Source organism: Uranotaenia lowii, chromosome 2 (genome assembly GCF_029784155.1).
Source record: "Uranotaenia lowii strain MFRU-FL chromosome 2, ASM2978415v1, whole genome shotgun sequence".
Classification (NCBI taxonomy): Eukaryota; Metazoa; Arthropoda; class Insecta; order Diptera; family Culicidae; genus Uranotaenia; species Uranotaenia lowii.
In genome coordinates, this window is record NC_073692.1 from 129,451,209 (window position 1) to 129,476,277 (window position 25,069).

The 25,069-nt window shown below is 33.2% G+C and overlaps 1 protein-coding gene across 4 annotated transcripts in view; it reads left to right on the plus strand.

The window, feature by feature from the left end:
- Window positions 1-3,371: 3,371 nt before the first annotated feature.
- The window catches only part of LOC129744055 (chondroitin sulfate proteoglycan 4-like), a 60,854-nt gene continuing 39,156 nt past the window's right edge, over window positions 3,372-25,069 (plus strand). Inside the window, exons 1-2 of one of the 4 annotated variants that reach the window (XM_055736384.1) lie at window positions 3,372-3,569; window positions 19,146-19,474. In XM_055736384.1, the coding sequence (XP_055592359.1) occupies window positions 19,387-19,474 (88 nt within the window). In that variant the 5' untranslated portion in view covers window positions 3,372-3,569; window positions 19,146-19,386. Of the gene's footprint in view, window positions 3,570-4,233; window positions 4,283-8,301; window positions 8,404-8,642; window positions 8,735-19,145; window positions 19,475-25,069 lie in introns of those variants that run through there. The other 3 variants (XM_055736387.1, XM_055736385.1, XM_055736386.1) reach the window with 3 other exon arrangements.

Genomic DNA, 25,069 nt, shown 5'->3' on the forward strand with positions numbered 1-25,069 from the left:
AGTGCGTTCTTTAGCAATGTATCAACTCAAAGCTAAAATGGTAGTAAATTACGATTTGAAGCTGTGTTCATCTGTCAAAATCGATTTAAAAATAGCAGAGTTATTCGACGTGTAAGTCGGATACAGCTTGTTAGCGCACGCTATATATTAAAAAAAAAAACATCAACAGGATTTATATTATGGAATTGATTTTCAATGGCAAATATTTTCTAACATCTTTTTGGTGTATTGTTTAACATTGTTTATTTTCTAGTTTTTTCAAAAGCCAAACTTCAAACTAAAATTGAAAATAAGGAATGATTTAGCAAGAATCAGATTTGAACCATAAAATTTTAATCTATTGCTTCTACTTTTGAAAGCTTGATTCATTCTGAAGGCTTTCTTTGGAAAAATTTCAAATCAAATAAGCCTAACTAACCTAATGTTTGAGTTAATTCAAATATTTCAAGTTTTGTTTTTTGTAAGTTATGGATTACTTATGTATAAATATAGTTTACCATTTCAAAGATTTAGTGATATTTTTTCAAAATTTTCTATGTAATACAAAAAGCTGTTAAGGTGAAAGAACTTAAAAATAAATAACCAAATAGTATAAAAACAATTCTTTTTAATTTGTATTATTGATGCATTGTTTGAGCAAAAATATCATAGAAAAAAGCGGGTGGCCTAAAACCCCCCCCATGAGGCGGTTCTTCCTACGGCCCTGACGTAGGGGTGATATGTTTTTTCTTGCTTAATTGTCACAGCACGTGAAAATAAATGTCGTCTACATGTGACACGGATTGGTATTTTATCAATCGAAGCAAAACCAATTGAAAGATTTACAAATTTAGTTCGTGTTAATGTAGGAAGCATCTGTTATCTAAAAAATATAAATTTAGTTCTGATGCTAATGAAATAATGGTATGACACTTTGCGGACAATTGACAAAAAATACAGAAAGTAAAGTATTTACATAAAAATTTTTAACCTATTTTGCCTACAAGGTTATTTTTTAAGCAAATCTATAACCGAAATATGAATAAGATGTTTTTCACAGAGATAGATCGGAAACATTTTGTTGAACATGAACAAGTTTTATCAAGCGCCATTTAAATTTAAAGAAAAAAAAATCCGATCCGACACATGAACTGATCTAGAGCCTTTTCTTCGAATTGGATGAGATAGGACTGACGTGTGCACAAGTGAAAGGTATCAGTGAAATAAACTGATTTTTATTGACCAAAGTGAGGGAACTCATTTTCCCAAGGAATTTTTATTCAAAGAACACTAGAGCATATTCAAACGTTCAACTTTTTTCTGTTACAAAAAAATAAAAAAATATGTTTTCTCCTAAAAATTGTTACATCGGCCCAAATACACAACTGAAACGAATTTAGAAATGAAATTGGAAACTTTTTACTTTAAAAAATTCTGAAAAAAAACCGTCGTACTTTTTTCTAACATACCAATTCAAGTACGTACTTAACATGAAAAGTGTTTTTGTGTTACATGGCTGCATAAAAAAGACTTAAGAACTGATATTAAACTGGAAGTAAAAATTTTATGAGAAATTTTTAGAATACCCTTGAAATGATAAAAACATATTACCTCCTGTCAACTTACACGGTGGGGCAAGGGCAAACGTCGAACTTTTAAGAAATTCATCTTCAAAATGATTCAATATGTTGGAAAGACGAGAATTTTTTTTTTTCAAACTTCTAAAGCTTATTTTTTCAACTCCAAAAAATACACAATCTAAAGCTAATCAAAGCTGGAAGTGCTCAGAATATTAGGAATATACTCAAAAAATTGTTCCGATTCACGCTATTGATCGGTTTTCAAAATTCTATCTCCATAAAGTACAATGCGAAACTTTTTCTTTCAATTAGAAATTTATGTAAACTCAAGACAGGTAAATAAGCCTACCTTCTTCAAGCAGTGGGGGACAAAATTGGAAAATATGGGAGAGCTCCCATGTAAGTTTAAGATAAAGAGCTTTTCAAAGAAGGGACCATATTTTATAAGACAGTTTTTTGCATACGGATATTTGGCATAACTCAAAAAAAACTCACTTTGGGAAAAAAGGTGGTAATCCATAAATTTTGACATTATTTAAGTCAGTATGAAGCTTTAAAAACAGAGCACAAATTTCAGATCTTGAAAATCAAATTTAGAGATTAAGTTGCAATAAATAATATATACCATCTTTGAATTGCAATTCGGAACTCCAGCTGCAGCTCTCATTTCAAAGTTGTTTGACTTAAAAAAATGCTTACAAAAATCTAAATTTGAATGAATTTTTAAAAATTACATTTATTTTTGGAATGTGTAGCAAAGCACACCGGGTCAGCTAGTTTGAGATAAAAACTACTTACGTGGTTCCATCATATCAGAGCAATTTTCTAGTTTTTCAGAATGAGTCAGAACTAACATAAGTTAAAATTCTGCACTGTGCAGCAAAAAAAACATATAGAATAGGTAATTTAATAAGATTTTAGATATGTTTTTGAGGTTCTTTTAGAAAATAAAAGAAAACACTGATAATTTATTAAAGAAATCCCACTCTTTTATGCGACCAATCCTGCATGGAACAAATAGCTTTTCAAGCCCTGAAGAGTGGAATGAATCGAGATCAAAATTTGGTTTCAATGCTGTGTTTGAAGTATCTCCAAAAACTATTCAGCTATTTTTCATTTCATTTAAATATATCAAAAAATGAGATTGAGGATTTTTTCCCTTTGCAGGCTGTAAACTGTAATATAATTTACCATAAAGTTGTTCAGAAAATTGAAAGCATTCAATGGCGATGAATTAAATATTGATACAATTCCATATCAGTTGAAAAAATTTCAAAGAGTGAAGTTTTAAGATTGCTAATTTTATATATGTAGTGTGATGAGCACCAAACCTTGTGCTGGAGTTATCTGTTCGTTTGAAAAACTTTGTTTAATCCCTATATACAGATAATAACGTTTTCACTTATTTAACCGAATAGTGCGGAGAACGTGCAATATCTGAATTTTACTAGACTTTATGCCTCGGCGTTTTTTAAATCCTTAGTAATATGGATTGCTTACCTTTCATTCTTACATTTAGGTCAAGAGAATGTAAATTTAAAGAGGTTATTTTTATTATATTTTTTCTGACTGATTTTCTGTTTCAAACTGTTTGTTTATATTTTTTTTCTGATTTCACTAACGTTCATTCACAAATCCTTGCCCATCGACAACGTTGTAAGTTGGTACAATAAACCCGTTATGAACATCGCTTCAGAATGTTCCATCAGAACTTGACCTTTGTGAAAGTTTTGCGCATGGCCAATAGGTTTCATCTTTTCACGAGATCTTCACGATTTCGTTCACTTCGACGATCTTCAGTCAGAGAAAATCGGTGGACCAGTGCGGACGTAATTTTCCGACTCGTATCCGGGGAGCGCGTGTTTACTGTTGTTGTTGTTGTTGTTGCGCTCGTTACTGTGTGGGTTGGGTAGTCGCTGCTTGGCTGTGCCTGTGTGGAGCGTGAAAAGTGTTCCTACATTTCATTCTGTTTTTGTTTTTTTTTTGGTACCGCCGCGCAACCAAGAAACCGTGAGTTTTGATCCCGTCTTTTTCCATCGCCGGGCGTCTGTCGCCATTCGCCGCAGACGCATTTGTCACGTTTTGACTTAAGTGACTGACGTTCTTCGCGAGGGGAGCGACAGAAGTTACGCATGACTGCATCCTCGCCCTGCGTCTAAAACAGTTCTTGCGGTTCCGAAGTGTGTAGTAGCACAGTGAAAAATATGCCGGAAATGATTCGTAGGATGAGTGGCCTTCGTTTAAATGATCAGCTGGAAGTCTCATTTTTCATGGATGGCGACTGAAAAATGAAGGGGAAAATTTCATTTCAAATTTCGATCAGTGCCAGTGAATCATTCCTACTTCTTACCGTTTAAGTGACTCACGAAGAATACACGATTGTCACATTACGTACGGTGTGTTAACAGCACATGGCAAGGCTGAGGGAGCGCTCGTCCAACTCGAAGATGAAGGAAGAACCCAAACGCACACAAACGTTTCCATCAGCGCCCGGTTTTTATGAATCGAGGAAAAACGAAGAAAATGAGCATTTGCTACCGCCAGAGGATGGATGAAAAAAATGCCGGCTGATGTGGGAGGAATATGATACGTTCGATCGAGGGAAAGATTCAAGATTGTTAGTGCGCGTTTTTTCGTTCAGGTTTTGAGTGCCGGATTTACGAGGTCACATTAATACGAGAATGGAACCGTTGCTTAGACTGTGTCTGTATTGAGTTTATAAGGTCTCAGATTATGTTTGAAAAATTCAATTCCAACTTAAACATAAATGATTTTTGATATAATTGATATAAAAAACAATAAATTAAGTGGAAATCTATTGTGAGGATCGAGGAGAAGAAAAGAGCACATAGGATCAAGTTGGGCTATGAACGCGTAACCTTTGAATTGTGGATCTAAATTATGCTTGCTGAAATTTTTTCAGAACGTATCTGGATCGGGAAGATTCCGGATATTCACTAACAATCAAAAAGAAAAACACTTGAATAGTTTTTTTAGCTAAGCTTAGCTTTTCCGTGGTTGACCGAGGCCATCAACTTTGTTCCGAAAGGTCAAAAGAATGGTGTCTGGGATTGACAGCACATTTACAATGCCTTAAACTGATGTTCTCTTGTTAAACATCAATGACGGCGCCGGCCACGTACTAGTAGTCCACCCAAGTAACACAAATTAAGCCAATTGGATTTTTTGAGTTTTATTATTGTTTTATGGAAGGCTTTTTCATGGCATTCAATTTTTAAAACGGTTTTATTGTAACATAGGAAATGCTTCATTTAACGTGTGTTTTTAAAGAGCCCTGAAAGTATTGCTAAAACTCGAATTAAACACTATCTTAAGAGTGTTGTAAAAAAGTTGCAAAAGTATTTCTAAGGCTACAATAAAACAGTGGATGTAGGCATGATAAAACTAAGTGTCAGACGATTTGACAATCGAGAAGAACGTATACAAGCATAAACTTTTTAAACTCCTTTTGAGATAACATAACTTGTTTTGAAAGGATTTTGAGTGATGGCTTTGAGAAAAACGGGCTCTCAAAATTATATAAATTCATCTGAATACATCTGAAAAATAAAAACAACTTTGTTGTATCCACATTAAAATTTCAAAAGATCCGCAAATCAGTCCGCATCATTCAATTCTCAGGGTTCGAATTAAAGCACACTGTGAATAAACGTTTTTTGTGATTCGATATGAATAAATGTATCAGAGAATTTATTTGTTCTTGATTGCATAATATTTATTAGTAATTCAAAGTTAGTTCTTTCAGTTAAATAAAAAAGAGCATTTGAAGTTCATGTAACGACAGTATCCATAGACTAACAATTGCAATTAAATCCAGTGCAAATGGTGTTTAATCCTTAGAAAAAGCTACATTCAAAGCTGATTAAAGTATTTATTTTATTTATCAATTTCTGTCTCTCACTTTCCTACCTTAAGCAAAATAAAAACAATTCTAGAACTACGACGGTACGTTAATCATTGTACAGGGTGACAAAAAAATCCGGTCACACAGAAAAATCTCAAAATTTCAAAGAATAATATGAAAATCAGAATCTGACTTTCATAGCTGTATTCAGTAACTCATCAAGATACTTCACAGACGATATCTCGGAATTACACCACCTTTCTCTGATCGAACCAGCTTCAGACGTTTCGGAAAGTCGTCGCAAGCGGCGCGCACGTCCGGTCTCGTAGAATCTTTTCCAACCTTGGAGTTCTCACAGACCTTGGTCGTCCAGATCGTGCCTCCAAATCGTGTCTCCTCGGTGCCTCTGGTCTCTAGGTATCGATTTATGGACTTTTCGGTTGATTACGAGCGGTTTTAGGCGTTTGAATATGTTGAATATGTGTCCGGGTTTGTACACTCTCACATATTCAGCGATAACAGCTGCTCTCAACTCTGCCACTCACAACTTAATGTACACAAACTGCACAGAAATGAAACTCTGCCACTGTGGGCAGCAAAGTTAGCATTTTCATTTGACATATAGACGGCACCAGAGAGATGCAAGTGTGACAGGACTTTTTTGTCACCCTGTAATAATTACCTTACACTGGAGATTCTGTGATCAAAACAGTTTTTGTTTTTTTTTGTTGAATCAACAATAAAAATACAAAACAAATGGGGATACAGAATTCTGTAACAAAAATTTGAATGTTATAAACCATCAAAATCAAATATCTTGATTGAAGCTCATGTGAACTTCTGTTCCTTTTCGTTCCGGTCTTACGTTGTTTTTTAAAAAATAATACTAAATTAGATTTTTTCTGACGGGACGCAGTTATCCAAAAATTTGTTTGATTTTACATGGAAATGAAAATGTACTCACTCATGCACATTTCCCAATAATGCCTCAGCCCAAACTTCGAAATGTTAGCTATCAACATCTTTTTTTTTTTTAAAAAAAGGGTGCACTTTAAATGAAATTTTTCCATGACTTTTATCGATGAATACGCCAAGACTTTTATCGGTGCATACTATTACTAATAGCGTTTCCTAAACCGTTAGCAAACTGTTTGCATAAAAGATTTCCCATACAACTGTTTCGTCAGTTTTTTACAGTTACATAACCTAACAACAAATTATAAATACAATCATTTCGGAGTTCACGATTCAGGCAATGTATGTATTTTACGATTGCAGTAATCGTTCGCTAAACGTTTTTTTACGCTTCATAAAATTGTCGTTTGACGATTTAAGAAATCGTTTGGTTATAATCCTAATTTATGCGCGTTATTATTCAGCTTTGAGGCCAGGCTTTGGATGACAGAAACTGATCTATTCCAAAACTGTCTGAGGTTATTTGATAACATTAGGGAAGATAAGGGCATAATGGCCACTTTAAGGAAAACGCTTATTTATCCATAGAGAACAGCTATAAAATGTGAATCACATCATTGTTTCGTGTTCAGACACTCAAATAGTCGATTGCTTAATTGGATGAAACTTGAAATAGTAGATAAAAACGTTCAAAAATGCATTTTAAAATTTTTTGCCGAAAGTTGAAAACCAGTCACTGTAGGGGCATAATGAGAACCCCCCTGGGGCAGTATAAGCACCATTTTTCAGGGCGTTTTAAAATGGATTAAAGTGAAAAATCAAAAATATTATGATGATGAAAATTGAGAAACAATGTCTAAATCATGTTGCAGTGCGTACATTTCAGATCATGACGATTTAAAAGATCATAAAAGCTTATTTGGTGGTGCTCAAAAATTATAATATTTTCGCACTTGAGAACCTAGCTGGTTATTATTTCATATTTTTCTAAAGATGATTAGGATTTTTTTTGGTGAAAAATTAATACTATAGGTAGCACGAAACAAATCCTCATGAAAATTTGTTTAAGAAAATAAGTACTTTTGTAGAAAAATGGAGTGCTTATTATGCCCTGGGTGCTCGTTATGCCCTTATCTCCCCTACCTACTTGTTATTTAAAGATAATTGACTGCCCTCATAGTCAAAAGGAAACAAAACAACCAGGATCGAAAAATCGAACCAAAATCGGTTGGATTTCGGTCCGTTCAACCCGTGAATCGGTCGGCAATCCAACTAGAAATCCAACCGAATTCGGACGAACTCAGTGCTCTGGTGACACAAGTTTGCTGACGGCGCGACGCGTTGCCAAAACCAAACTGTCAAAAAAATTGGTCCGGATTTCCAGACCGAGTTCTGTCCGGATTTCCAGACCAAATTCGGTGTAAATCAACGTAGATTTAAAAAATTTGTAATGAAAATGAGATTTCAAAATTATCATTGGAATGTTTAGCAAGTGAAAATTTTACTGGTAATGTTATGGAACTAAATGTTGCTTCTTCGAAATACGTAATTTAAATCGCGATTTTCCTTTCATAATTGTAAAGAAATGGGAAGCACGCGTACTATCAGTTCGACTTTCAACTTCCATAAAATTTATTCAGATGATATTTTTAAATCGATTTTTTGCAAAAGATCGCGAGGTACGCTTGATCATAAAAATGCGATTTTTATATTTTTTTTTTGCTTTTGCAAGGCAGAATTACCTTTCCTTAAAAATTGGCAAAAAAATACAGCTCTAATAAGTTCATTTTGAGCCGGTCTATTAAGGAAACCCTCGGTACTTGGTCATGAGTGGAAACTTCTTACAATTATGTCAGGCAAAAGATGCTGCTGTTGGTTCTCTCAGTTGTGTCACAGAAAAGCGTCGTCGTCGTCGTCGGTAGATGGGAATGAAAACTGAAGAAAACATTCAGTTGACGATTTTCTTTTCTGTACATTGCACTCAAATGGCGGGCGCTCTAGCTTAATTTAAAGTACCGAGAAGCAGACGGCGATTTGTGATTAAAATTTAAGTGTTTAATTGAAGTGAGTTTAAGCTACTCACAAGTTGTGAAACAAACGTGTTTGATAACCGCCGAAAAGTTGTTCAACTAGCCTTCGACGATTCAAAGAGAACCCCTCTGAAATTTCGTTGAGAAAGCAACGGACAAACATAAATAGATTTCTAAGCCGAGATTGTATTACCCGGTACCTTCCGCAAGTGATGGTGATGATTCATTGGACAGACCAGAGAAAAACAGGAAGGTGGATTGCCCAAAATTAATAAGTTTGGAAGAAGTGTTCTGTGCGATTGCTCTAGTTATTCGGGGACTGTCCCAAGAAAAGTGATTGATCAATTCACAGAAAAATAGGATGAGTGAGTTTTTTTTTTTTCAATTGATCGATGAATCAGTGGTCGAAAAAAAGATTACCCTCTATACGATATTTTGAAAAGAAATCAGACTGAAACTGTTTATTATATTTATACCACAGGTATATTTTGTTGGAAAACTTCTCAAGTAGTGGGTTTTGTTAATATTTTTAGAACATGAATTAAACGGGCAAGAACGCCAAGCGGTGCGATACTTTATGAATCTTACGAATGAAGAGCTGACAGTTTATTGATGTCTACATTCGAAACTACCTACTCTCAGCTTGCAAAACTATCCGTTTAGGCTGGCGCACTTACTTCCGGTTTTTGATTTGACACATCCGACGTTTCGGAAGTGAATTAAAAGCAAATTTCAACTGGTACATGATATAACTTCCTGCAGAATACTAGGCCTCATTCAGAGTATTTTTTTCGAATAGATTCACTTTCTTCAGCATGTCGTTTGGCTGTGGATTGAAGAAAATAATACGAGTCAAATTCAACTCTTTTATGTCTTTTTTTAGTTGGTTTAATGACGCAAGACTATGGACTCCACAAGCAACTGCGGTCGAGAAGACTTAGCCCTCGCACGAAGTGTAACCTGTATATGACGCTCATTAGACCGGTTGTTCTCTACGGGCACGAGACATGGATATTGCTCGAGGAGGACCTGCGTACACTCGGAGTATTCGAGCGACGAGTATTAAAAACCATCTTTGGCGGCGTACAGGAGAACGGAGTGTGGAGGCGAAGGATGAACCACGAGCTCGCGCGCCTCTACGGCGAACCCAGTATCCAGAAGGTGGTGAAGGCTGGCCGGATACGCTGGGCGGGACATGTTGCGAGAATGTCGGACGACTGTCCTGCAAAACAGGTGTTCGCTACGAATCCGGTAGGAACAAGACGAGCGGGGGCGCAACGAGCGAGGTGGTTAGACCAAGTGGAGCGTGATCTGGCGAACGTGGGGTGCCCGAGAAATTGGAGAACGGTTGCTATGAACCGAGTGAATTTTAGGAATTATGTTCGTCAAGTTATGTCGTGAGACGGAATACTATGTAAATAAAAAATAAAAATAATGACACAAGAATCGTTTCCTGATAACCACGGATGTACGACACGAATTGATCACGGTTTTTGTCCGAGTATGTGCTAAAATATAGGGGAGAGTGGGGATACTTGATCCCCTTTTCTTATTTTTACCATATCTTTTTGGAAAAATTAAGCAACTCGCCGTCTTTGACATTTTCTGACAGCTTGTAACTTCAAGTTTCTATGCTCCAAAAATTTGAACGATACTTGAACCCGTTGATGAACTAGAAGCATTTTCGTGGGAGTAAAAAAATTGCGATTTTTCTGAAGTTAGGGGAGATTTGATCCCCTTTTGAAGAAGACTTGGTCTTTTATTCAGGAAGCCCTAATCCTTGTATAAAAATCAAACAAAACCCCAAGATAGAATGTTTGTTTTCATTTCACAATTTATAGCAGACATAAGAAGAAAATTCTATAACTTTGTCTCAACGCTAATAACATTGCATACTTAAAGGCGCTATTTTTTCTTATTAAGAGAATATGAATTATTTTTGCTCTTTTCTTCAGACAATTGTTTGATAAATATTAGTTTTTGGATAAATATTAGTAATTTCGTAATCAGCAATCATAACGATCAATTCAGAAGAAGAAGATGCCGTTTGGAAAGGGGATCAATTGTACCCAACTCTAGGGGATCAATTGTACCCATAATCAACATTTTAGAAAACTTTTTCTGAAAAAAGTTGAGAGTTTTCCATTGCTTTGAAAATATGGCATTATGAAGTTCATTTTCGCTCGAACGATTGATACATTGGAACAAATATTGTTTTCATAATTTTCCCTTGTAAGGAACATTTTAAAGTGATGAAAAAAGATCTTCAAGTTACATTTTGTGGAATTTTTCAAACAAAGTTCAATTACTCAAACAATTATTTGGTTAAAAATTTTTAAACTACAAGCATTGTTATTTTGCTCATTTTTGGCACATTTTTCTTGAACATTTGATCTTTGTAAGACATTCCAGTTTCGAGATATAGCTAAGGAATCAAGTATCCCCAGGGATCAAGTATCCTCATTCTCCCCTACATTGCATAGATTTAAAGAACAATTCACGTACACGCACAATTGATAATTTATAAAATTTCCAAAAGTAATGTTGTAAAATCTACACAATCATAAAAAACTTATGGTTTCAGTAAAGCATCTGAGGTGTATTCGTGTATCTTTCACTGTAGATCGTACAGAAGAATGCTGACAAGAAATGCTTTATACATTGATTATTGTATATTCCTGATTTTCTTGATATATACCTACAGGGTTGTCAATAAATTCAATAAAGAATTGCAGATAGATCAAATCTGGCCGGGATGCATACATAGCATGTTTATAAGTTCTCGGATTCTGCCCAGGGTTATTCAGAATATTTGGTTAACTTAATAATAAACTCATAATTCTGTTTGAAATTTTTTGGACATCGTGTCAAAAAACGACTTTTGAAAAATTTAAAAAAATTACACATTTTATTTTGTTTGATTCTTAGATATGATTTCAACACTGTTGTGATTTAACTAGAACTTAAAATTTCAAGTACTTTAATTACATTTTTCTCTTATATATTTAAGAATAATGCCCAGATTTTATTCAAATTTTCTTTTTGAAAACGTGTGATAGAAAGTATGGGATGCTTAAGGTTGAAGTTCATTGTTGTTATTAACAAATGTATTGAAGCACCTGTTTCTGCATGTTTTGTTCCAGATTGCACAGAAACCCAATCTCTTTGATGATAAACAAAGACATTTTAAAATCAGAGAGACACCTACTTGAAAAAGATTTTAATATATTATCTTTTTGAAAATAATCTTATCAAAAACATGAGGGACATTAAAATGATAGGAATAGAAGGAAATTGAAATTATCGCTTTTGTTTTTTTTTTCTCATTAAAAACTCATAGAATACTCGACCGAATATTCGGCCGAATATTCGTTTGGTGTCAGTTTAATTTGCTTCTTGTTGGATGTTAACCCTGTTAGGAAACTGAAATATAAAAACATTTATTACAAAAAAAAAAAAAAAAAACTAGTGATTTTCCGATTATTTCATCAACAGTGTTGGTGTATTGAAACCAAACCAGTAAAAAGTTTCTTGATTGTATCGTTAAGTCGATCCGCCATACTAGATAATTTCAAACGGTATTCTATCAAATAATATAATTCTATGTATATTGCACGATTTTCTAATTTTTTATAAGAATTAAAAACTTAAAAAATTGACTTAATATTTGCGGCCAAAATACAATTTTTGAACCGCAATAGCTTTTTTGTTTTTAGTCCAATCGTGTTGCAGTCTACAAGTGAAATATTTGTCTGAGTGTTGGCTTTAAGGAAATTATTCATAAAAAGCAATCGACTTGTGGAGGAAAAAGTTATCAATGAAAAACCAGTATTTTTTCTTCCTCTCAAGCAAAATACCTTAAAATACTACTCACGTTTCAGACTCAAGCAACTTTTCCCCATGGTCAGATCGTTCTGAGATTTGGCATGTGGCCTTCTGGTAAGCTAATAATCAGTTTTAACTTGGAGCGAGTGTGATTTACCATGTTTAATTCTTCATATACTATGATAAATTATTCAAAAATGCTAAAATTATTGTTGTGGGAAAGTAACCATTACTTCTTCACTTTTCAACCGATTTTGATAAATAACCACTTGAAATCTTAGTTTTGAAATAATATTTAAATCAGATTTTCAAATGTTACTTTCGAGTCCAAAGCAGTCGCTGAAACAAAATTTGCTCCGAAAAAATGCGTTTTTTATATTTTTTCTTCTATCATAAAGTCACTAATATCCATAATATGGTTGATCATACGCAAAAAGAAGTTCAGTTGATCTATAGCAAACTTATTCACCTTTAATATGCCATAAAGAAATTCAAATTAATGCTATGCATTCCGAAATTTGTGAACCTAAGAAGTGTAAGTAAGCTTAATTTCGCTATATTATATCAGTGGTTTTAAGTTTTTATATTATTTAGTAGGTCAAATCTTTAATTCTTAGATAAACAGTTTTTGGAAACTAAGTTCTAAATTTTTTTCTGAACTCTGTTATGGTTTGAAATAATCATTTCAAGCTTTAATTCACGAAAAATAGCATGTTTTTTAAAGAGTTTCGATGTTCCTAATTTGGCACAAATTGTTCCTAATGTTAACATACGAGAAAAAATGTATAAGCGTACTCAATATTATTACCCAATGTTCCTGATTATTGGGTGTTAATATTGGGTACGCTTAGTATTATTAATTCCTGACACTTAAGTTATCGTCCAAAAGTTTGGGATCACCCCTTAGTGTGCTGTATCGGCCAAAAGTTTGGGATCATTCTTCGAAAAACATGCAAACTTATCTCATTCATATCTTTCTCATCTAAAATCGTATTGCAGATCTTAAGCGTTCATTTGGAAGCTTAAGTATTGTTGATTTTTCATAAATTCATCCAAAAACTATACTTTTAAGTGATAACCATAAAAAATTCACCTTCAATTAATTGTTTTCAGAAACTTCACTCTTATGATTCTGAATTTTTCATGGTTATCACTTTATAATATAATTTTTAAATGAACATATGAAAAAATGAGTGATGTATCCACAAAAAATATTCTAGAGATTAAAAGAAATTAGTCCACGGTATTTTTATTACGATATTTCAATGTGTGCGTGAGATGTCGAATAAAGTATGTGGAGAAATTGCAAAAATTGAATTTATTTTTTTTTTTTGAAAAAGTAGTTTTTGGAAAATTGCTGTTATTTCATCAAGTTTGCAAATTCAAACAATTTTTTTAATCTCAATCAATCACAAACACCTTCCTGCTCCCAATTAACAAGGTTTTGAAGAAATTAGCAATTCCGTATTGAAATTAACTAAGAATTTCGAAAAAATATTTTTCAACTTTGATGGATCATAACTTTTATAATACTCAAAATAACGACTTTAAACCTCTTGAGTTTTGTTTTTCGAATTAAAATGTTATTATTTCACTGAATCAATAACTGCAATTCTCATTTTTAAAAAGTCATGCATTAAAGGGTTAAAAATGACCCTTCAGATCTGCAATACGATGTTAGATGAGAAAGATATGAATGAGATAAGTTTGCAGTTTTTTAAATGAATGATCCCAAACTTTTGGCCGATACACCATACTAAGGGGTGATCCCAAACTTTTGGACGATAACTTAAGTGTCTATTTTATTAACTAAAAGTATACTCTTAAATTTTTGCACAATTTTTTTTATTGTGTTTAGAGAAGTAAAGAATAAGGATTCTAATGCAACTCAAAGTTTTGAAATTTGGTCCACTCTATCTATCCCGAGATGATCGGCTTTGAATATTGAGTGCGATTTTTTGAAAATGTTCTAACTTTAGGTTAAGTTTAAGGTACAACACTAAAACATTATATCTGAGTAAAATACCTTCGAAATAGCTATTGCTCATTATCTTTCAAATGAGATAAGAAGATTTGCAATATTTATGTCCTAAGACGGCTGAGATATGAACGATCAAAATTTGCATGTTTTTTAGTAGGTGATCTAAAACTTTTGGCCGGCAGTGTAAGTAAAGTCATACAGAGCATCATGCAACAGAATGGTTAGATGCAACATTTGAGTACCACAACACTTATTCAATTTTTTTTCATATAACGTAATAAAATTATCATTTAATGATGATGCCATAGTTTCTCAAATCGTGAGATAGTTTTTTTTTTAAGTTTTTGATCCTCACAGAAAATTAAAAAAATCGAAATTTTTACATTTTTCGGTGCCGTAAAAAACTTTACACAGTATGACGGATTGGCTTAATTATATCCCCTACAAACTTTATTCCTTTTATCATCCTGCTTGTGTATAAAAATATTCTATGCGGACGAACATTATTTTTTTAAATCAAATATTTTTTTAAAATTCCGTTACCAGTCTGGGCTAAAATGCATCAACATGCAAATCTATGATTTACAGTTTAAATCTTGTTTCTATATGTGGGAGTATAATTTCAAATTTTTTTGTAGTATTTTTTTATCCCTTAATGTGTATAGCATCTTTATGCTTTCTCTTAAAAAAATCATTGCAGAAAAAAAATTAATTTAAATCGAACAAAATCAAAAATAACTGCAGATCATGCTTTATGCGTAACGAAATCACAAATTTATCAAAAACTATAACTTTTCAAATTTTTGATTTGATTTTTCATTAAAAACAAAGGTTGTTGCAATTAACCTCATTTTCTTAGTAGGGTGAAAATCGCATGATTTTGTAAATTTAAAAACAACTGATGAAAATAATTTTTTTTTCTGACTACGTCAATTTGATGTCCCATTAACCTTAAAACTTTTGATGTACAAGCGGTATGATTGTCTGTGGACATTAGGTTTTAGTAGCCATTGAAGTTGAAAAGTGTTACATTATACCCCAGGTGACGGTATACAACGTATTTTCTTTAGTTTATTTTTTTAATTTTTTCTTTCGATTCTGTCCTTGTTGAGAAGCTCTCTGTAATTTGATGGTTTCCTTTTCTGTCGCGTAGTGCTCGTTCTTTACAACCTGGCAAAAATATGTTTTCAACAACATAAAAAAAATCAAATATGTTTTATTAACTAACAGTTTATTTTACCATATCGTTGAAAATTAAGTTAAAACTCAATTTGTTTCAACAACTTTGCGTCAAACAAATTTACTTCAAATACATTCCATGACTTTGCTATAGTTTGGAAAACTTTGACTTTGTCCATCATTAGGAACACATTGAAATTAGTGTTCCTAATTGTGGACATAATTGTGGAAAAACTAAAAAATTTCACGAAAAAAACAAGGTTCTTACATACTAATTACTATAAAACAATCCGACAAAAAATTTAAAAAAAAAATCGGTTGACAAATTCAGCTTTTATCTTCCATTTTCAAAAAGGTGATTTTTAATAAATATGCTAACAATTTCATTGAATTCAGACAAACTTTGAAACAATCCGGATTTATAAAAAATCCTGTGAGTTAGAAAACTAATTTGTTTGTAAAATGAAAGTTCACATGATCCGTTACATTATAATTTTTTTTTTAAATTGTGATAAGTGAAAAATAACGTCAAAAACAGTCAAAACCGAACGGTATGTTAACATTAGGCACACATGTCAAATCAGGAACACCCAGCCTACACATACTTTTTTAATTTTTCTAAAATTATGTATTTGGAGCATAACTGAACAACTGTTCCACTGAGATTTTTTTAAATTTCATTTTAGGATTCAGCGCCCAATTTCACATTTAAATTGATCTTCTGTTTAGTTAGTTGAAAAATGCTGTAAACTCGTGTATGCTGAAAACTGAGCATTAGATTTTTGCAAAGCGTTGTATCTCTGAAACAAGATTATTATCAAGGCAAAATCTGTATCGTTTTTTTCCGGGAAACTGCCACAATGGAGGATAATAAATTGATTAAACCTTTTTTTTTGTATTTCATGTAGGTTAGTTTTTTCATCAGTTATCAATGGTTAATTTCATTCTAAACCCAACAGACATTTTGGCTGATTTAAAACGACAACTGGCTGAACGAAAGCATGAGTTAAAGCATGATTGCTGTTTCAGCTTAATGGCTGAACAAAAGCAAATTGGGGCACTGTTTCAGCATTTAAAGAAGTTTAAGAGCAGCCAATGGGAGTAGTTGAAGAGTTGTTTTTGTAACACTTTTTCAGCCTTTCTTCACCCGTTCCTGCAACCATATAAACATGTCGGATTGAACTGTGGTAAAATTGCTTTGAAAATGCATAATGGCGGAAACTTTGAAATGAGGTTTCATTTTGATTTCAAAATACAGACTTTTTTAGGAATTTCTTGATTGGCTTGATTTTATATGGAAAAATGGCTTGCCTGGAGGATTGCATTTTTGATTCCCAACATCTAAAAAAATCCATTCATTTCTCATATGCATGTTTGCCTTCTATAGAGAGCCATTTCGGTCGCTTACGAACGACAAATTTTCGTTTCTTCGCAGACTTAATGGTTGGACCAATAAGCCAGATGTTTAAATTTCGATGCCAATTTTGAAACAAGAAAACAACCCAGGGGCAAAAATGGGTACCAAACATTGGGCCGACATTGGTCATGGTTTTTTTTTGTTTCTTTTTTTTCGGGTTCATCCGTCAATCTGATGACAGAATTGATGAATAACTTCTCCGGATTATGATAATTAAGGGCTGAAGACACGCTTTTTAGTGAATTTTGGTGGCCTTCTTTCAGCCAGATTGCTGATTAAAATTTATACCACGATATTTTTTCAGCTTTTTTTCACCGAAAAATGTTTGCTGGGAACTGATTAATTCTAAAACTTCTATGTACCATGTCCCTAAAACTAGAGGTGGTATACAAAGTCTGACAAAAATAACAAGTTCGTTAAAATCATCCAAAATCAGTGCCTATGTTTTCATTTTCCCCAGAAGTTCCCATCAGAATTTCAGCTATAAAGTAGAAAATTCATTTGGAAAATGAAACTTTGGTTCCCTTCCCGTGATCCGATCTGGCTCAAATTTGGCATTAGATCAATTATAGCCTGCAGCGCATAATTTTTTCAAAACTCGAGTCATTTGGGACACTCTTGTACCTACATAAAGAAAAAAAATACGCTTTTTCTTATTTTCCATAACTAAGTCATTTGTTACAAATTTGTTATTATTTCATTCGTTTCAGTTTCTAGAATTTCAAAGATTTTCAAAGGTTTTTAAAAGGGGGATTTAAGAGATGCTCCTATAGCGTTTAGGAATTTGAAACTTGAGCTATAATACTTTATCAAATTGCTATATTTCTTCATTATCATTTATTAGTATGATGCAAATTGACGAAACATAGATTTGAGGCTGAATTCGAATAAAAAAACAGGCTTCTAATTCAAATATTCTAATGTTTTGAAATAGTCAAACGCTATTTCTCTAGTTTGAAGCCATAGAAGGCAGCACAATCTTGCAATTAAACCGAATTGATGCCTATTTTCGAATATCTGGGATTAATTCAGGTGTCCTGGATGATTTTGGTCAAGAAATAAGTACTTGCAGCGCATAATTTTGTCAAAAGTCGAGTCATTTGGGGCACTCTAATGCCTATATAAAGAAAAAAATACGCTTTTTCACATTTTTCATAACTAAGTCATTTGTTACAAATTTGTTTCTATTTCGTTCGTTTCAGTTCAAATAGAACTAAAAATCTAGAATTAAGGTTTGAAATTCATGAGAAAAGTCACAGTGACATTTTTCAATTTTCGTAAAGTGCAATGTACTTTAAGCTTCACCGTTTATATGCTCAGTATTCGGATCTATAAGTGTCTTCCACAGCTGAATAGTGTCGCTAAATATAGACAAGTAACGCATGAATGCAGTACTAAAGTGTACCTTTAGGGTGTTGTGTTCCCCTCTTTGGAACCGAACGTGTCACCGAGTGCAATATGAGAAATAAAGTAGCAAGAGCGCTACCTTCAAGTGAATATGTTTCAGGCGGCACAAGAAGCTTGGAAGAGTTCTAAAGTTTGTGAGGAAAATAGGGCTGGTCCGATCTCTTTCATATATATATTGACAGTTTCGTGTCCAGATCAAGATCCAACTTCATTTTTTTTTGTCAAAGAAAAAAACTTTCAGCACCCGAAAACATCCGTGAGTCATTTAAACTTGATTGATCCTAAATCTTCAAATTAGTTTGGTTTATTATAAAAAAACAGGTTCTAAATTATTACAACCTTTTAAAAACATCCAATGAATGTGAATCAGAACGGAAAAACGACACCTCTCAACAACTCTCCGTAAATCACACAACATAATTCGATCCATTCATCCAAATCAAGATCAAAAGATTGTCGCATCCGAAAGGGTGAATCCGCTTAGTGCATCGAGGAACCAGAAGAAGTGCATTTGGCCACACGACTGTCCCGCAGTAGGTAGTCGGTAGCAAATTTTCTGTGGAATTCCGTCGTGCGTGAAGGAGACCTTTGACCGAGCGTATCAGGGCTGAATGGCCGGATCTCATCACAGCCGGAGTCGGACGGAGACAACGGACAAATTTCGCTCCGAGCTCCGAGAGATGCTCTGCTCATCGTTCACGCAAAGAATGATCGTGGGCGGTTTCTCGGATATGTGAACGGGTGTTCTAACTACGAGAGCTGGGAACAGGGAAAGTGGAAAGCAAAACAAACACCCAAATGGACGCATTCAATGTTTTGAGCTGGGCACGACGTCGGGTGATTAGTGGCGTAAATTGATTAGTAAACACCGATGCGTGCATACTGCACATACTTATCTGATAATGTGATGAAGATTAATGTTGGCAACGATGGCATTTCGTTTTTATTGATATGTTTTTCCAACCAGTGCCAGTGAAGTTGTGGTGTGGGTTTATTTAAGCCAAAAACAAACGGAAGAAAAGCAGTCGATCAGCCATGAGGAAACGGAAACAGTGAAATGTTGGGGCCGGTGCAACTTACGGTGAAATCAAAAAAAGTAAATGAAAAAATATTTATATCTATACACAACAGTGAAAGCAATTAATAGTGAAATATAAAGTCAACTTAATTGAAACGGATGCCAAAGATCATCGATCGACACATTTAAAATGCCAAAGATGGAAAAGCTTGGAGGCCGATTGGCGGCCATTGTAGTGTTTCTCGGAATGGTTCTCACGGTTGTCGATACTGTTAAAGGTTAGTAATTTTAACGATTATTTAAAATGACTTTTGTTGTTTATTTTATGCAATAACATGTTCAGAATGAAAAACTCACAAGAGCTAAAATCCTAGAATTAAAAAAAAGAAATTCAAACTATCAAAAATACTGGCAATTAAACTGATTGCATGTCAATAAGCTATTGATTTTATGTCCCTTTGAATAAAAACGTAGTACCACAGACAAACAGACAGGACACTCTATTTTCATTCTTCGCAAAACGACTTCTGAGCTAGGCAATGTCGCCACCAGGTAGCGCTGCTTCAATTAAAGAGAAATCATAATTTTTCATCATGGTAGCCCTTGCGGTTTTGTTTGTTTACTTTGACAACCCGAAACCTAGTGAACTGCAAAAAAAAGGGGATAGGAATTCTAAACTCTTTTGTAACTTACATGGCGATATCCGGTTATTGGAACTTTTGATGGTGCCTGAACAGTGATTCTACATGGCGGAAAGCTAAGATCGATCATGGATTGCAAAAGCTGTTGAAAAGAAACAGTAGTTTTCTAGGCAAACAAGCAGGTAGTATCTTAGTAGTAATTTAATTCTGAGAGTCTGATCAGCTGCAAAATTCTTTCAGAAGACATGAATCCAGCCTGTGAATCCAACATACCCAAGTTGAACCTTGGAGTTCGGCTTTCAGAGGTTGACACGGCAAATTATTCGGAAAACGACATACATCGTGAAGTTTTCTAGAAGTGTCCCAGCTTCCTAGAAGTGTCCCAGCTTCCGAGAAGTGCCCCCCTGTGTCCTGCATGGAGCACAGTTCAAAGTTTGTTTCTCTGTGCAAAGCGTTCAGGATTTTCGAAGCATATCTTTTATAAATTTATGTAAATTTTTGTAGATTTTAAAAATTTATATAAAAAATATTACTAAAAAAACGTCGGAAAAAAATTGTTGGATGAAAATGTTGCAGTTATTTGTTTTTTTTTTGTTTTTTGGGAAATCTATAAATCGTATTAAAAAATTAGGTACCTACAACATAGTTTCTTCTAATAATCCTTAAATATTTGAATACTTGGCTATCTCAAGGACTTGAAATGAGAACAAACTAATAAATTGCAGTTTTGATCTCCGTTACAATTTGTCAACACTCTCCACTCCCGACAGATCAACGAGCATCACTGTGGCAGGACCAAGCTGGAATTCCACAGAGTTGTTTTTGAAAATTCTTCATTAAAACGTATAATTATCATTTTCGAATTATGAATCATCCTCATCTAAATCCAGCAGAGAATAACCGTCAAAAATTAGCTACCCTTCAGAAAAGAAGGGTTGTAAGCTTGCCGTGGTCTGGTTTGCAGCCATTAGTCACTGTTTATTGCTGCTGCTATATTAAAAAAAATAAACATAATCATTTCACTACATACAGATTAAATCAAGGTTCTTAGATACACTAGGTTCTCCGACTTTCATAGTAAGTAGGCGAGGAGTGAGCGGGGCTCTCAATGAGTTTGTTTATTTTTTGCTCAGCTTTTCTGGGGTTTGTTGGTAAACAAACTTCATGAGTTCCGTATAGTTGCATAGCCTACATAGCCAAAATGGCTGATTCGGGAATTCGTTATTCGGGAACACCTCCTGAATATATACCCACCTTGGATTAAATAACAAGATACTGTTCTGAAAATGATAAAACGGTTGTTTACTCTTCAAAACAAAACGCCAAATTGTCAAAGGTAACCATGATCATTTTCATTATCGAAATTGATTGGTAGGCAATGTCGGCAATAGATGGCAGTGTAATCGCTTTGCGAAAAATTGACCAGATTTTCTTCAGAGTGTCCTGTCTGTTTGTCTGTGGTAGTACCGTAATCCAGGGTAAGAATGATCACTTTTTTCAATATTTTTAGATTATTTTTTCTGTTGAGGGGAATGTGGCATGTTTTATATTTTTTAAACCAGTACTGAACTCCTATGAACGTTAAACATCATTGCAGAAATTTATAAGACTATTTTAAATTTGATTTAAAAATTGATTTCTTCTCTGTTTAGAATTTGATGCTTTGGGGTAACATTGATCAGTCTCTATTTTGACGGTTTTAACGAGTTTTCTTGATCATAAAGGATACAAAACACCAGCTGGATTTCTGTGTTTCTGGATTAAGATTTATTCGCGGTCCAATAAAAAACAACATCGTGGTCCTTAATGTGTTAAGGCCGAACAACAATTCAAATTGAAAGATGGTCAATGATGCTACATAAATTAAGGGGGCTAAATTTTTTTAAAATTACTAATAAAATTTTAATTACAAAAACAAAGGAAATTTTGCCTTCTTTAAATTCCCTATACCCTCGCTCTATTCCCTTTTATTTCTTCTCTCAAACTTTACCATTCGACAAGGTTTCTAGCCTTTTGTCCTAGAATGGCTTACTCTTGTAAAATGTCTCTATTTTTTAAATATCAAAAATTAACCTCAAACTACAATAAAAACTACACCAAAAACTATCGATTTAATAAAGATAAAAATGATGAACTTTCACATAAATCAATCTATTTGTATCTAAACTCTTTGATTTCATCAGGAAGGGTGTTTGTTTGCGAACCTTCAAATCATAGATATTTCAAGATTTTCGAAATTACATTTTTACTTAAATTAAATTTTATTTTAAAACAAACCAAGTTTTTCCCAATTTGAAACTCAAATTATAGGTTTTCAAACGTAAAAAAAAGTTTTGAGATATTTTAACTTTAAACTCAGTCACTTTATGTTGATCAAAATTACCTCGGTTTTACGATATTTAGAAAACTGTAGTACATGAAATGCTTGTTCAATTCAATCAACATTAATCGTTTAGTTTGTGTTGAAAAATATTATTATTCATTTTCATAGTATTCTGTCTCACGACAGAATTCCTAAAATTGTTTTCATTTTTGTTTTGTATTGAAAAAATATCTACTAAATCAGGTAGATTTTTGTATTGTTTTTCATCAAAACATATTCAGCTTCGAAAACGGTTGGTTTTAAAATAATTCAAAAGTCCTTATCTATAGATAAGAATTCAATGAATCTAAATTTAAATCATGAATTTGAAGTACTCTCAAAAAGTATTTATCGATCAAGGAGTAACGAGCTTTAGCGATTTGTTTCTGTTTTGGCACCGGAACACTATTCGGACACAATTTAGAACGCGACGGTTAAATTGGTAAAAACTTAAATACTCAACTTTTATTTTAGTAAGAATGATTGGGTGTTTATTAAAGGCGATGTGTAGTACACGACGGATTGGTTTGAACTGTTTTTTCTACACTTGTGTTTTACAAAAAGTGGCGAAATAGAGAAATGTATATAATGCAAAAGTTCTCTACAACAAACACATGCACATTATTCAAGTATTAAATACTGAGAGTGTTTTTCTACGGATGTGGACTTTCGGGGCTATTAATTATGCGATGTTACTGGGCAAGACAAACATCAATTTATTTTACAAACGAACGAATAAAATCAAACTATAGCACGACGGTTCGGATCAACTTAGAACGTTTTATTGCTTGCTAGGTAGGTACGGACGACACCAGACAGAATACAAAGGACGCGTGTGTTCTGCTGGCCGTTTATTGCAAGTCTAATTGTAGGTACTGTTTTACTTAGCCAGCAAAGTACCGACTATTGTGTGGCGCATGGGTCGGCTCGTATGCGCTAATTGTAACTCGCCTCTTGGAGAATCATTCAATGATTCAATGATTGTACAGAGAGGAAAAAGCATAACTTTAGGTAAACAATTCTCCTCCTCAATGAACAGAGCTTATCTCTCCTAACTCCTATGAGATATTTTAGATGTGTTTCAGATGGTCTAAATTCCCGTTCCCTTCTGTCGTTTTGTTCTCTCACTACCACTAGGTCAGGGACCGCAATGTTTATACTTCAAAAGTTTCTTTTGAAAAACTTATTGAAAGGACGTTATTAATAACTTCTACAAATTCTACAGCCATTTTTTTTGTTCTTGATTAAAAATTGGCAAAAAAAAAATCAAAATTACTTTTAATTACTGAAACAATCGAAAAGGTTTTTATGAAATTAAAATGCATCGGTTCACTTTTGTTCGTTAATTTGGCTGCTTTTCAGTTATCTTTAAAACATAGTAGTTTTGAATAATTTTATAAATTTTCCAATTATTATTTTATTTTATTATTATTTTGAAGCACACATTTGAACAATAGAAATTTGTGCACATTTTTAGCATAACTGTAGAATATCATATGAGTTCTAAATCTTAAAGTTTTAATTCGATGCTGAACTTTCTCGGAGATCGCGAGTCATTTAAACTGCTGAGAGAAATATTATCCATGATTTCACTTTGTTTATTTTTTCGAATTCTACACAATACGCGAAATCTGACGAAATTTTAAGAAACTTTTAAAACATAATTGATTCTTATATGTTTTTAAAGCATAAGTCAAATCGTTTTGCAGTCTTCAAAAAGTTTATTAATAAATTCAAATCTTCAAAATTAAATATATAATTCATGCCACTCTTCAATGATATTAGTAATAATTGTAATATTTTGTAATATATTTAAATGCTTTGAGTCTCTAAAGCTACAATATTTGAGCCACATCTAAATCCTTGATTGAAAGAAACATAATAGATAGATTTAAAAACAGTTTTTGTTTTTCATGTATCAAGGATAGATTTCTTTCAAAATGGATTAATTTAAAAAAAAATTAAACATCATATCACCAAAACTAGTGGTAATGGACAAAATCCAACAGAAGATTCGAATCAGGATGCTAAAATTTTCCGGAATTTGAATACATGCTCCAAAAACCTGAGCATGCTATAATTCATAGCACAAAGTAACCAAAATGAGCTATCAATGCCAAAATTAAAGCATAATATGGTTTTGTTTTTTTTTCCTATGCCAAAGTTAGGTTCCATTTAAATATCAAAATGTTTAAATATTATGACAAATAAATACCAAAATAAGACGAAAATTGCAAAAATTATAGCACCATTAGGTGTTGATTTTCCAACGGAAGGTAATAAGGCATCATTAAGGTTCCATTCACTTTCTTAGATAATGAGTTCAATATGATAGCATAATTTAGTTTCTTATTTTTTGCTAGAAAAAATTAAAAAATAGAAAATTTAAATATCTATAGCTGAGAACGAACTACGAATTCAGTCATTAACAGTACCTTTCATCCATATATCATTATTTTGATTTCATTTCTCTGTAATAGCAAAACTAGGCATCAAGGTATTTTAATTTTTTAAATATCGTTTTCATATAGCCGTATGCAGAATACAAACTTGGAATGAAAATTAATCAATTGAATAAAAATTTATCGAATCGAATGAGTTTTGAATATACAACGATGCAAAATTTTTAAATTACTCGACACCAAAAAGTGGTATTTCTGTGTTCTTAAAACGCGTTTTTAAATGGTGGCCTAACGTTTCATTAAGATTCCAATGAAATTAGCACTTGGCATAACTAAGGTCTTCACATATAGAAATTGAGACCCAATTACTGGCATTGTTCCACCTTTATTCGGGAATGATGAGACCACATTTTACTTTCAAGGCAAAATAAGGTATATTTTTGTCATAAAAGTCTGCTCCAGAATGCT